This window comes from Podarcis muralis, chromosome 2 (genome assembly GCF_964188315.1).
Source record: "Podarcis muralis chromosome 2, rPodMur119.hap1.1, whole genome shotgun sequence".
NCBI classification, from domain to species: domain Eukaryota; kingdom Metazoa; phylum Chordata; class Lepidosauria; order Squamata; family Lacertidae; genus Podarcis; species Podarcis muralis.
In genome coordinates this window covers 34,833,010-34,847,433 of record NC_135656.1, presented here as the reverse complement: position 1 = coordinate 34,847,433, position 14,424 = coordinate 34,833,010, and the positions used below count along the sequence as shown (strand labels likewise).

General features: G+C 45.5%; 1 protein-coding gene across 6 annotated transcripts in view; it reads right to left on the bottom strand.

The window, feature by feature from the left end:
- LLGL2 (LLGL scribble cell polarity complex component 2) overlaps positions 1-14,424 on the bottom strand; it is a 69,987-nt gene that overhangs the window by 16,239 nt on the left and 39,324 nt on the right. For all 6 annotated transcript variants that reach the window (XM_028716872.2, XM_077924205.1, XM_077924204.1 and 3 more), the window contains exons 10-15: positions 14,056-14,210; positions 7,794-8,011; positions 5,768-5,835; positions 3,489-3,642; positions 3,250-3,354; positions 515-807 (exon numbers count right to left, since the gene is read on the bottom strand). In XM_028716872.2, the coding sequence (XP_028572705.2) occupies positions 515-807; positions 3,250-3,354; positions 3,489-3,642; positions 5,768-5,835; positions 7,794-8,011; positions 14,056-14,210 (993 nt within the window). The remainder of the gene's footprint in view (positions 1-514; positions 808-3,249; positions 3,355-3,488; positions 3,643-5,767; positions 5,836-7,793; positions 8,012-14,055; positions 14,211-14,424) is intronic.

Genomic DNA, 14,424 nt, shown 5'->3' with positions numbered 1-14,424 from the left:
GGCAGTGTGCTTTTGAATGCCATTCTTCAGGAAACTGCAGACGGGGAGAGCGTTGCTGTGTCCAGCCCTGCTTGCAAGCTTCCCATGGCATCTGGAGGGCCACTGTGAGAATCTGTTTAAACGATCAGGAGATCTAATCCTAAGGCTGGGAAGAAAATGCTTTGCCTAATGTATTATTTTATTGTTGTTAGCCACCCTGAGCCCGGCTTCAGCTGGGGAGGGCGGGATATAAATAAAATTTATTATTATTATTATAAGTAATTTCCTGCCTGAACTGAGATTTTTATCCAGGACTTCCAGTTCACTGATTGAACCCTTAGCACTACGCCTCACCAGTCTGACAGGAAAACCCTGTTTAAGCACATGGCTTTTGAAAATGGCTGGACGTTCAATGCAAGACTTTCACCTAAACCCTACACTGTGTCAGGAATACAATTTAAACATTATCTATCTATCTACCTATATCTATCTATCTATCTATCTATCTCAATCAATCAGGAAGTAACCCCCTTACTTGACAAAGACCAGCCGCTTCTGCTGATGATCAAAGAGCCCAAAACCATGGCTTGTGCCAAAGGCTACAAGTTTCCATTCCGAGTGAAGGGCCAGCGAAGTGACCACAGCTGGTGGCTGACACTGGACCAAGACAAAGGGCTGGAAGCCTGGCTCAAACCGAACAGGCCCATCTTTAGTTTTGAGCCGCTCGTGACCTTTCCACCTATAGCCTTCCTGGTCCTGGAGGAGGTCCGCCTCTGAATGGTCAACCACCTGCTCTGCTTCTTCGTCATTTAGCTCCATTACGAGTACCTGGACGGGGCAGGGTAGGGAAAAGGGAGAAGGTCATTCGGAACTGTGTTTTGAAACCTTAGCATTGCAAAACCCACAGAGTTTGTGCAAGAATGAAGGCCAGGACAAATTTCCTCCTCTGGGCCTTTACCCTCGAAAGCACTGAAGAATACTTTTGCATTTCACCTATATCCTTCCTCGCTGGTTTTTCAACATCACATCAGCAGCAAGGGAGTTCAAGCTAACCCAATTCACTTTTTGATTAAGTGTATGAACACCCTCCTACAGCGTGATGCACTTTGAAGTAAAACAAAAGAAAAGAGGTTGTAGGCTTATGTAATTATGCAACAGAGGCAGTCATTTACCAAGTGGCTCTTGTAGCACACTGTGAATCTAAGAAGCATTAGCAGTCTTATTTCAATTTATTTCTACCCCACCTTTTCAGATACTTTCAAGGCAGCTTTTGAAAGTGATAGGCACAACATATAATCAAAAGAAGCAGCAAAACCCAAATACAATGAAATGTAAGGACAACACCACTTTAAAAAGCAACAGAAACAACCACCGTTCATGAATATCATATCATTTAACTACTTGGCAAAAATAGTCTTTATGTTTCTGCCCTGCAGCAATGCTAAATCTACCCACTGCTTTCATTTATTTCTGACCTGATGTGGACAAGATTCTCTGCCCACAGCTTTGGCAGGACATTTTGCTTGAGAGGCCTGGCAGTTATATGTATAACAGACTGAGTTACCCATTTGGTTCATGATGATCTGCACTCACCCATTCGAAGTCTTTAAAGAGCAGTAGAAGAGTCATAATTCAGAAAACTACATGCTGCTCCTTTCTCATCACAGGTGGGTTGGGCAAGTTGCTAGCCCTGAGGCAAAGCAGCTCGTTTGGCAATCCAATGTGAACTGACATTTGCGGCCAATGCCCACATGACTCAAGCAGGCGTGTTGTTTTGGTTTTTTGAAAGAGCAGCATGACTCTTACAAGTGCAGTAGGAATCTACTCTGAAGAGTGTGTTTCGGATGCCAGGAGCCGGTGTATATTATTATTATTTATTTTGATTTATTACCTGCCCTGACCTTAAGGTTCCAGAACAGGTCGCAGCAATTTAAAAATGCAACATTGAAGGTGATCTGATATAGTTCAAAGTTAAGAAAGCCAAAAAGAAGAGGAGTGGGCGCATCACAGCTGAGAGCCCAAGGGCAAGTTGTAAGTATCTTCTAACCTGAATTAAGGCTCTTTGAAAAGCATTGCATTTCACAGGAGAAGACATGCATATTTGTCCCCACCCCACCCCCCCATTGACATAGATGAACTTCTTTATCTAATTATATGGGGCAGAGCATCTGTGAACCCTGTCTTCCACAGTCTAAACAGCAACAAAAACTTTCAATAGGCCAGTGGTGTTGAGGCAGGAATTGTCAAAATGTCTCCCATGGAAAGGGCCACTCTATCCCAAATCAGTAATTCAAAACTAAGGATTCTCCTTGGTGCTCTCTGACAGGGAATTAAAGAGCAGAGATAGAAAAAAATTAAGTTGCAAGCTGGAAACTAGCCCAGAAAGTTTGCATTGTCAGCACAGCCCACTGACTAGTGGAATGGTTCGCCTATTATCAACTTTGCGACTTAATCTTCCCTACTTGTTCCGGTATACAGACATTGCCGCATATACAGACATATATACACACATTCCTACTATATATACTACTACCAGGATCCAGCTGGCCAAGACACACAATGATTTAGAGAGTGAACAAATTCAAATTGAAAACCCAAAGATGAACAAGCCAGATAAAGGTAAAGGTACCCCTGCCCGTACGGGCCAGTCTTGACAGATGGGGTTGTGCGCCCATCTCACTTAAGAGGCCGGGGGCCAGCGCTGTCCGGAGACACTTCCGGGTCACGTGGCCAGCGTGACAAAGCTGCAACTGGCGAGCCAGCGCAGCACACGGAAACGCCGTTTACCTTCCCGCCAGTAAGCGGTTCCTATTTATCTACTTGCACCCAGGGGTGCTTTCGAACTGCTAGGTTGGCAGGCGCTGGGACCGAGCAACGGGAGCACACCCCTCCGCGGGGATTCGAACCGCCGACCTTTCGATTGGCAAGCCCTAGGCGCTGAGGCTTTTACCCACAGCGCCACCCGCGCCCCTGAACAAGCCAGAACAACAGCTTAATTAGTGATTGGCTGCATAGCTGGCAGTTACAACAGTGTAGATGGTACAAAATACAAGGCAGAGAAATTTGCACATGACAGTATCTGAACATGTACAGAATGCCTCCTACACACCGCAGATCACTAGGATTGGGAGAAAAGTTAATGTAGAACACAGGGCATAACATGCAGGGAAGTTCAAACTCTTGCATTTCCCAAATGATGGGGGCAAAAGATAAAGTAAGGTCTGTGTTACTGGATACAGTCCAACAGCCTATCCAAGTGCATTTCAGTACCTGCCCTGCTGTTCCTGCCACGGCCAAGTAGCTACTGTATTTGCACAAGAAGATCTTCTGGATCCCAAGTCTGGGGTCATCGCTGTAAGGGTCAAAGGAGCCAACCTAGCAGGGCAGACAGGCAAGAAAGAAAAGACCATATCAATACAAAGCAAGGTTTTCTGCGGGGAGGCTTCTCTGCTGCTCAGTTCAGCAGGCCTTGGCTTCGGAAGGTTTAAGCTGGGCCACGGACTCCTCACCTTGCGCAGCGGAGGCCATTCATCCTCTCCCATCTGGTTCAGATTGTCATTGGGATCAGCATCCGTGAGGAACACCCTCACCGTGCTCAGCTTATACAGGAGGTTCAGACAAACGCCGGACGCGTTCCAGAATCGTACTGTGCCATCCTCATGCCTGATGTGTGTGGGGGGGGGGGAGAGAGAGAGAGAGAAATGAAGGGGGCAAGCAGATTACACCAGCGGCACGGCTTACTTTCCAGGTAAGTGAACACACTGAACATGAGCCACTGAAATCCTTTTGGACTAATTATTTAAATATAGATAGGCCAGGCGGCTACAAAACTTTCCTCCTTCGTGATCCCTTTTCTACGCTGACCCCCCCCCCCCCCCCGCTGACTTGACTGCTGCACACCAAAGGGGATTCCGGTGGAGTGAACAGCCAACTCACACATACAGAACCTCACTGCGGCCCAGTACAAAGGAAGACTATATACCCAGAACCACATTGCAAGGAAATATCTGCAATAGTGGGCAAAGGGTCTTTCAGGGAAGCTTGCCTGCCACTGCTTCCAAGCCCACCAGGGAAGCCTAGCCTTTTAGAAGACATCTGAAGGCAGCCCTGTTTAGGGAAGCTTTTAATTTTTGATGTTTTATCGTGTTTATAATATTCTGTTTGGGAGCCGCCCAGAGTGGCTTGGGAAACCCAGCCATATGAGTGGGGTATGTATGTATGTATGTATGTATAAATAAATAAATAAATATTATTGTTATTGTTGTTATTATTACTACTACGACAACTAGTACTACTAACTACTGGACTTTCCTGAAGTTCCTGACTTTTTTGAAGACTACCACCCAAGGCAGTTAACTGCTCTCCATATATGTTTCCACACAAACTTAAGCTATTAATATTTTTGCCAGGCTGAAAGAGCTTTAGTTCCTTGTGGCTAACGCTCTAAAAAGGCTCTTGTTAGGTCCAGCTTAGTGAAGTCAACTTAAAGAACATGCATTGCAGCGAGCGTTTAAAATAAATCTTGACAGGAATAATCTGATGGGCGTGCACAGAAATGCGTTCGCAGCCGCCTAGTTAGATCCATGTTGTCTCCCATCAGTGGCCAGTTGACAGCAAGGACCACTCCATCAGCTCAGCTGGGACCAGATGCCATTTGGGCTCCTCCCCTCTCCTCAAGCAATCTCCTGTGGTGACCTTTCGGCTTGGTCATTCTTTAACAGTGTTAAACGGCTGGCACCTGACCTGGCTTTCCCCCCTCCTCCTACCATTTCCCTATCAGGCGCATCAACTTGGGGGGGGGGCGAAGACACCTCGGCTCCCTCAGTATTTGTTTTAAGGGGAACAGGCCCCCTCGATCTTGAGGTGGCCCTGCACACAACGTGCGATGACTTGTGTGTCGCAGTTCCAGTGGCTGGCTCCTCCAGAGCACTCTGCCTCCTCCATCACATCACCAATTTGCAGGGCAACCTGGCCCGTCTGTTCTCTATTGTATCATGCCTCTTACATACACAGCCATTATTCCGAAACTGTAAAACCACGTTAACTTGTGGGGTGGTATACAAAGTGTTAAATAAGTAACACAAAACACCACGCTGCGGCACTTGAGGCACCAAGCTTGCTTGGGTGAATCAACATGAATTCTCCCCCTGCATCACTGCTGCTTGAAAAACACCAAGCGACATTCCAGAAATTAGCTTGTATCCCACTGGGTTTTACGAAGTCTGGTGAGGGGCTCTTACGTTCAATCCTCTCTCCACAACATCAGTACATTCGGTTCTCAGGGACACAGAGTATTCTAGCCCCTGTATGCTAATGTTATCCTTTTAGCATGGCTGGCAGGATGCCTGGACCATTAATTGGGAGAATCTTATCAGGGATCTTGACAGGAAACCTCTTTCGTCCTTGCAGGAGTATTAAGGATACATACCGGTATATTTTAAATTCCGGATGAAAAGCAGCAACGAAGCCCTATTTAGCGTACAGAGAAAGACATATGGAGGGACAAAACGAAATTGATTTTTCCATCCCATCCACTTGATGTGAGACTTTTTATACACATATACGCACACAAACCGGTAATGTTTTGGAACTTTCTGCCTTCAGAAGAGTTCATTACCATTGAAGTGTTAAATACCCAAGTTCAAAAAGGTAATCAGTTTAATGGCTGTTGCACAAATGATGATCCTCACACGCTGTATTAGACTGACTAAGCAGAGGTGGAAACAAAACATGAGGTCAGAAGCTCCAGAATGGTAACCAGAGGAAGAACGTCTGTTTTCATACCTACCCAGTAAGTAGCAAGTCTCTCTGGGGAGGATCTGGAGCCTTGCTGGTGCCGCCATTAATTGGCCATTGCTAGGAAAACAGAAATTGGGACAGAATGGATGCAAAGTTGGAAGTTCATATGCAATGAAGACACAGAGGGAGCAGGAAAGCATTGAACACCAAATCTATGCAGATTAAGCTTTGTTTGGATTAAGGCATACATTCTTAAGGTTTTACTAGCCAATTTCCTTATGCTAAGGTTTAATATAAGATGGGGAGGAATCCATTAACCTACTTTTTTTTTTTTCTGTAAGCAGCTGCTGCTGCAGAAAGCTTGTAAATATTTGCAAACTGTAACTATTGGGGCTTTCTGAAACCGAACCCATAGGAACTGCAACTTTGTCAGGGTGCAGAATACAGTGGTACCTCGGGTTACATACACTTCAGGTTACATACGCTTCAGGTTACAGACTTCGCTAACCCAGAAATAGTATCTCAAGTTAAGAACTTTACCTCAGGATGAGAACAGAAATCATGCGGCGGCATCGGGAGGCCCCATTAGCTAAAGTGGTGCTTCAGGTTAAGAACAGTTTCAGGTTAAGAACGGACCTCCGGAATGAATTAAGTACATAACCAGAGGTACCACTGTATTGTCTTCAAGTGTTCTGATCTCTCAGTAGTGTACAAAACGTGTAAAATTTGCTTGTCTGCACCTAGATGTGAGCTCAAAGCCAGAGTCCTTTGCAACGGAGGGAACCAGAAATCTAGATTAGGGTGGGGTGCACAGAAGCTGCCTTAAAACAGAGATCAGAAGAATGGTTCTTCTAGCTGCACTGTCTGGCAGTGGCTTTCAGGGTTTCGGAGAAGAGATGCCCAAGACTGAACCTAGGAACTTCTGCATGCAAAACAGATCCTCAGTCCCTGAGCCACAAACACCCCAAAATTAAATTAAATTTCTGAATTCTGTGACAAGTTGCGCAGGCAAACTAACAATATAATTCAGCATGTTTTCTTGTGCAGTACATTGCATCCTTCCTGCCCACCTAGCAGTTCGAAAGCACGTCAAGTGCAAGTAGATAAATAGGTACTGCTCCGGCGGGAAGGTAAACGGCGTTTCCGTGCGCTGCTCTAGTTCGCCAGAAGCGGCTTAGTCAGGCTGGCCACATGACCTGGAAGCTGTACGCCGGCTCCCTTGGCCAATAAAGCGAGATGAGCACCACAACCCCAGAGTCAGCCACAACTGGACCTAATGGTCAGGGGTCCCTTTACCTTTTACATTGCATCCTACACGTGTTTAACACTCCAGCAATTTCAACCATATGCTGTTGAAGGCCGCTGGTTGCAATCCCACAAATTAGAAGCAAGCAAAGCAGAGAGCTTTTTGTGGTGCGTTTTCCTAGCACAAAAAGAGCATTTAAGCTCTCTGTCTTGCTTGGGAAGCAAGGCCCTCTCGACGCACCAGGTCTGAGATGCCCCTGTGCAAGGCGTCATGGGAACTTGGAAAGACCTGTGAGATCTCACTGGAGCACCCCAGGACCTCTGGAGTCAGTGAACAGAGAAGGCCTTGCTCCCCAAGGAAGGCAGAGAGAGCTTATAAAATGCATTATTCCTACAGTGCCCTCAGAGAACCAGTGTGGTGTAATGGTTAGCATGCTGAGCTGGGACCTGGGAGATCAGGTTCAAATTCCCACCCAGTCATGAAAGCTATCTGGGTGACCTTAGGCTAGTCTCTCACAGCCTAACTTATCTCACAGGGTTCGTTACAAAGATAATAGGGGAGAAGAGCCACGTATGCCAATCTGATCTTCTTGGAGGGATAAGCAGGATATAAATGCAATAAATGAGATAAGCAAACAGATTTGGGTCTGGGGGCCATAATTATCTTTGAGTACTCAGGCTGGAAGGCAAGATTACATCGCTGAAATGGCCTCATCCTTTGCTTGTGCCTTCTATCTCTCAAGCGGGACTTCAGACGCAGTATGAAATCCAGTATTAATATGAAAGGGACTCGTTCATTCCATTCCAACGTTCATGCATGCAAGTCATACCATATTAGAGAACTGGGAGTTCTGTTTACTCCCGGCACTGATGATCCTTTCCCATAACTTGAGAGGGATGTTGGAGACATGGTGGGAACATGTGATGGCTGAACAGTGAAGAGATGCCAGGTACGGGGGTTGGACCGATGGCCAGCCTGGAGACATCAGGTCTATGACTACTAGCTCTTCCTCTGCTAGCACCACCATGGCAGATGGGTCATCAAATTCTGCAGGAACAGAAATCAATAAATAGCCATCATTTCACTGGGGGAGAGGCAGCAGGGAGAAAACAATTGTGAAGTACTTTCATCAGCGGACACAAATAAGCAGCATGGTTTATCTAGGCTTGGGGCTGAGCAATATTAGTTACATTATGGATCTTGAAATAATCACACAATTCCTCCCCTTCTCTCTATTTTCATCCTTCTTCCATGGGTCGAGTTTAGACCACACATCCCCTGGAAAAGAAACCAGCCAGGCCTGCCCCTGGCAAAGAGGAAAATATAGAGATGGTACTATATACATTTTATTTATTGAATCTCTATCTTTTCCTTTCTCCCAATGGAGGCAAATAACCAGGCAGCAAAACAATACAATTTTTAAAAAAGAAAGAAGACACGTATGTAAAATATTTTAAACGGATTAAGAACATATAAAATAACATATTTTCAAAAGCACATTATGCTTGTGGTTTCGTCAATTGCACCGTCTCTCCCATTTGTTCCAGGGCTCAAGTCAAAGTGTTGATTTCGGCCTTCAAAGCCCTTCAGCAGAACAATTTGCTTTCACGTGTGGCCACATGAAGTGGGAAACAGATTGCTCTGCTCAGTGGTTCACTCCAATTGCAGAATACTCTCTTCAAGGGAGCAAAGGTGGACTTTGGTCTTTCAAATTTCAGTGGTGCATTGTGAGACCAAAATTCGGTGTCCCTACCTTTCATCTTCCATTCTGCGCATGCACTGCATCATAGTTATAGCACCCCCCTCGGCTTGGTGCCCAGTGCGAGGGAACCAACCGCACTGCCCTAAATCTGGCTCTGAAGGGAGGCCCAACTAGAGCTTAATCTAGTGTCATTTAGGCAGTAGGCAAAAATATTTTATTTTCCCAGTCAAAAAAGTAGTTTCAAAAGCTTTACGCAGAGTAGAGCCATTGAAATTCATTAACTTAGGCATGTTTATTAATTCCAGTGGGTTTTACTCTGTGTCAAACTTAGCTGATGGGCTCCCCACCCTGCAATCATCTGTGCTTTGTTTTTAAGCTGCTTTGAATTTTTGTTTTTACTCCCGCTTCCTTTATGCTGCTCTTTTATATTATGGTGTTTCCATGTCTGCTTTCATCTTTGCTGTATTGAAATGTTCACTTTGAAAGTTGCCTGGAAACCTGCTGAAGGGCAGGGTATAAATTCTTCAAAAACAACAACAACAAAGTGCACGTCTGTGAAGCACAAGGTTTATTTTTCTGCCCAATCCAAGTTCCTGTGGTGCAATCGTCAACACCCCTAATAGGCCATTTATGTGCTTTATCCAAGATTATCTATGGAGTAAAAAATGTCACGTGAAATGACCGTGAACTGGAAATCAAGGACCCGATGCAAGCAGGTGGGCTATGTGACTCTTCTCATCTGCCATCCTTTAATGGGTAAAAGACAGGCTGCATTGTGCATGCTCAGCAGTGACCCAGTTAGTTGTATGTTAGACCATTTCTAGAACTTAGGCCAATCCCAGCAAAGTAAGCTGCTTAAAATGTAGCAGCGTTGCTGGTTCTGAGAGCAGTTGATCCGTTTGAGAACAAGAAGAATTTCATTACAAACGGAAAGCCGCTTCTGCAGCCGGCTACAGAAACTCATCACTGCTCTGCTTTTGGAAAGCAAAATGCACGATGTGTCACAGAATCACATGTCGTATTGTTTTCTGTTATAAATGAACTTGGCAAAAGGTGGCTCCTCCAACATAGAGATGCACAGCACCTTTGCAATAAAAAGAAGAAGTCATGGTGCATTTTAAACTAACTGAAGTATTACAGTAATTTAAAATGGATAGAGGCAATTCGGCAAGCGCTTGTCTGCACTGAGTTAATGCATACTGTTGGGTGTGTTGTGCTTCCAGAAGGCTGTTCCTTGAAACGAAACAAAAAACCCCCCTCCTATATGTCCCTTTAATAATAATAATAATTTATTATTTATACCCCGCCCATCTGGCTGGGTTTCCCCCGCCACTCTGGACGGCTCCCAACAGAATACTAAAAACATGATAAAATATCAAACATTAAAAAACTTCCCTAAACAACTTCCCTTTATGTTTTATCATTTCAGCATTTGTCATTTTAAAACCACATGTAGGTTTTAAGGGAGTAGGACTGCATGGTTTAAACTTAAAGCAACTAATATCTTCTGATAAGACTTTTTAAAAAATGGTCCCAATTACCTCACAGCAGATTATATACATTAACAGAGGTATGAACCACTATGTTAAGAAAAGCACATAGGACAGAATGCCTCTTTTGATGTATGCACCTATATTGCAGAGCAGGCACAGTCCAACAGAATGGTGCAATTTGCTTGAAATGTGTTGCTTATACTCATAAGCAAATTTAGCCAATCAATGGACAGGCACCACTCATATGGGTAACAGACTAAAACTGCAATCCTACACATACTTACTTTGGAAGCAGGCACCGTTGAAAACAGCGGGACTTGCTTCTGAGTAAACATACAAATGACTCTCTAATCAGGAGAGAGACTTTGTAAAGGGCTGAACACCCTGCTCCTTTTAAAGAAAGGTTCTTCAGCATCTGTTGCCACTGACAATTTCTACACTGCCCATAGATACTGCGATCCATCATACAGGGCTGGAACGTGTGAATTATCAAATAATATGGGGATGCCAGGTATAGTAATCAAGTGTCTCTTTATTTATTATACATGCTAGCCTTTTGTTTTCTATGGAACATTAAACTATGGGGGTTTGTGGGAAGGCAGAATCCAACTAATTTGTTCTTTCAGCAGAAGGATTTCCACTTGCACAAAGGAACTTCCCCCTCCCCCATGTGCATCTCACACCTGCTGCAAATCTGCTCTGGAGGGTTGGGGGGGAACCCATAACAGATTTAGAAGGGTCCATGGGGGGGGGGGCGGTGTTCCACTATGCAAGCAGAAACCCTTGTGCCGACAGAACGAATTAGTTGGATACTGCCCACAGTTTTCACATTTCAGCATAAGATAAAGGTAAAGGTACCCCTGACCATTAGGTCCAGTCGCGGACGACTCTGGGGTTGTGGCGCTCATCTCGCTTTATTGGCCGAGGGAGCCGGCGTACAGCTTCCGGGTCATGTGGCCAGCATGACTAAGCCGCTTCTGGCGAACCAGAGCAGCGCACGGAAACGCCGTTTAGCTTCCTGCCAGAGTGGTACCTATTTATCTACTTGCACTTTGACGTGCTTTCGAACTGCTAGGGAGGGATAAAAGCTTAAGACAACTTATTTGGAACCCCCTATCTGCAAAAATTTCCAAGCACCAAGTGCTTTGAAAGTTAACGTTGCTAGCAAAGTCATCTTTGCTGAGCATAGTTGATCGTGTATCCTTTCTCTGGAAGTTGCCAAGTAGTAGCATTAAGCAATCTCAAAGAGTTGTTTCTAATGGTGCATTTAGTACCGAGGCAGAGACAACAGGCATACATTGTACTCCAACTATAGTAGCAAGCCAATTGCAAAAAAGACTGCTTTCCACCCTTTCAGCCCCACTTACTGGAAAAGATAGAAGCCCTGCTCTCGTGTAATGAAGAGGACAGGAAAAGCAGCCATTTACACACAACTGACACGATACAAAGCATTTCTGTCCTCCACCTCACCAGTTACATAACGCATTGTAAGAAGTTGCCCCAAATGATCAGCTCTGAAAGCATCCTGCCCACAGCACGGACACTCGGTAAGTGAAAGAATAGCTTCCCAACACCACCAGAGCCATTACATAAGCATTACACATTAACCTAAGTGGATTTGGTGCACAGTGAGTGGCCCACTCTCACACTCTGTTGAGCGAAGGAAGGAGCATGTGAGGTGAGCCAAGGCAGATTCCCATTAGGCTTAAGCGGTCAGTTACAGGGAAGCTGGCCAACCACAGGAACCTCAGATGACTGAATGACTTCCTGGGCTAAGCCTGCAGCAGTTGTAGCACTTCCTTCTTCAGTTCCTGTATGCCCTGTTGCACACGTGGCCTGTGTGAACAGCTGTGCAACAACAAGTTGGGAGACAATCACTCAGACCCAAAATGCTGAGGAACTCCACCTAACACTACTCCTCTTGCCCAGAAGCAATCTTAGGCTTGCCAATCAGAAGGTCGGCAGTTCGAATCCCCGTGACAGGGTGAGCTCCCATTGCTCTGTACCAGCTGCTGCCAACCTAGCAGTTTGAAAGCACGCCAGTGCAAGTAGATAAACAGGTACCGCTGCAGCAGGAAGGTAAAATATTGTCCTTTCACCTTAAAAGTCTGTTTTCATGGACAAGGGGAACAGGGCTGATTTCCTTCTCACTAATAGCTATGTGTTTGTAAAACTAAATGAGTCATATGCCTACAGTGATGCAGTTTCAGCGCACGTGGAAAACTTACCTGTTTACTGAAGTGTTTGCTACGGATGCCAGCCGTTTGTCCCAATCTGTTTAGTTAAGCTTTGTGCTGACTTTTAATGCCGCTGGATTCTATTGTTTAATGGATTTTACAGTAAACCACACTGAGCACTTTTCATAACAGTGTATAAATAATTTCAAGAAATTGATACACATCTCGGAGAGTAATTAAGGGCAGCACTGCAGATGCAATCTATGAAGAATCTCTAGTGTAATAGTGGGTAATCTGTGGTCCTCTAGATCAGTGTTTCCCAACCGGTGTTCCGCGGCACACTACTGTGCCGTGAGACATCGGGTGGTGTGCCGTGGGAGGGAGGCGGGCGAGAGGCGGCGGCGGCGAGGATCCGGCGGGGGTGGGGGGAGCGGGGGCCGTCGTGCGCAACCGAACTCACTTGGCGCGCTGCCGGCTTGTCCTCCTTCAACCCGGGTCGGGCCAGGCCTGCTCACGTCCCCGGATCCCCTAGCAGCAGCCGCACGCTCTCCAAAAGCGCAACGCTGCGCGCAACCGCTCGGCCAGCTGGTGCTCTGCGACTCCGCCCTTTCCCCTCCCAGCGCCGGAGGGTTCGCGCGACCGCAGCTGTTCCCTTTCGCAGCGCGCGGGAAACAATTCCAGGCCGATTGCCTTGTGCCGAAAAGCACCGCCTCTCCTTCCAGCTCAGGCCCGGGCCGCCGGCTCCCCGAATGACGTCACGGGGGCGGGGCTTTAATGGTGGTGTGCCGCGAGATTTTTTTCCGGTAAACAGGTGTGCCGTTGCCCAAAAACGTTTGGGAAACACTGCTCTAGATGTTGCTGAACTTCCAACTTATACGGAATATTATGGTGCTGGCGCTGGCTGGAGTTTAGACTTAGTGTTGCTGTGTTTATAATGGATATATGGTTTTACACCTGTTTTATATTCCTGCCTAAATTATACTGTATGCTGTGTTGTTAGCCAAGAGGTATAAAAACTCTTAAACAAATAAGCTGCAGTCAGCATGGCTTATGGTCAGTGATGATGCGGGTTGCAGTTCAGTAATATCTACCGTATTTTTCGCTCTATAAGACGCACCAGACAACAAGACGCACCTAGTTTTTGAAGGAGGAAAACAAGGAAAAAAGAATTCTGAATCTCAGAAGCCAGAACAGCAAGAGGGATTGCTGCACAGTGAAAGCAGTGATCCCTCTTGCTGTTCTGGCTTCTGGGATAGCTGCGCAGCCTGCATTCGCTCCATAAGACGCACACACATTTCCCCTTACTTCTCAGGAGGGAAAAAGTGAGTCTTATAGAGCAAAAAATACGGTACTTGATCTAGCAATATGAAACAGAATCCTACCCCCATGAAAGATTTCCAATGGTCATTTTTACAGCTGAAAGCTGTAATTGCTATCAAGGTTTTCTATATTTCTATCAAAATGCTTTACATTTTTGGCTCCCAAAAGATGGAGCCTATAAATACAAAACATCATTCCGTTTACTAGTTGACCAAAAAATAAAATACCGTAAAACAAAAAATCCAACACACAACTAGTATTTCACAATGATCACCCAAATCTGGGCGCTAATAACAACACATTGGGTATTTCAACTCCAAGCAACACCCAGAACTGAACCCTCAAAGTAAAATGTAGTTCCAACTAAAGCTCCCCGAGAAATCAAAATCCGCCACATACCTGCAAGTGGATCTGCATTGGCAATAACAAAGAAGTCTATCACTCGCGATGTAAAGTCAAAGGCAGTTTGCTGATTGCCATAAACGACAGAAATGCTATGCCTGTCACCATAGCTGGCCCGTGGCATCCCTCCTTGAAATATAATGTAAGGAAGCCTTAGAGAAAAAGAAAATGTAACAGATATACAATTTAGGTACCTTCCTCCAACTTAAAAGCATTTCATGCTACAAGCTAACCAAACCACTGCAGAGACAGAATAATTCTCTCTTGTGGCAAAATGCATTCCCCTGAATCTTTAGAATTTCTCTTAAGTCTCCAGCAATCAGAGAAGCACAAATTTGCTGCTTTAAAGTCCTAAGTGGCCTGGGC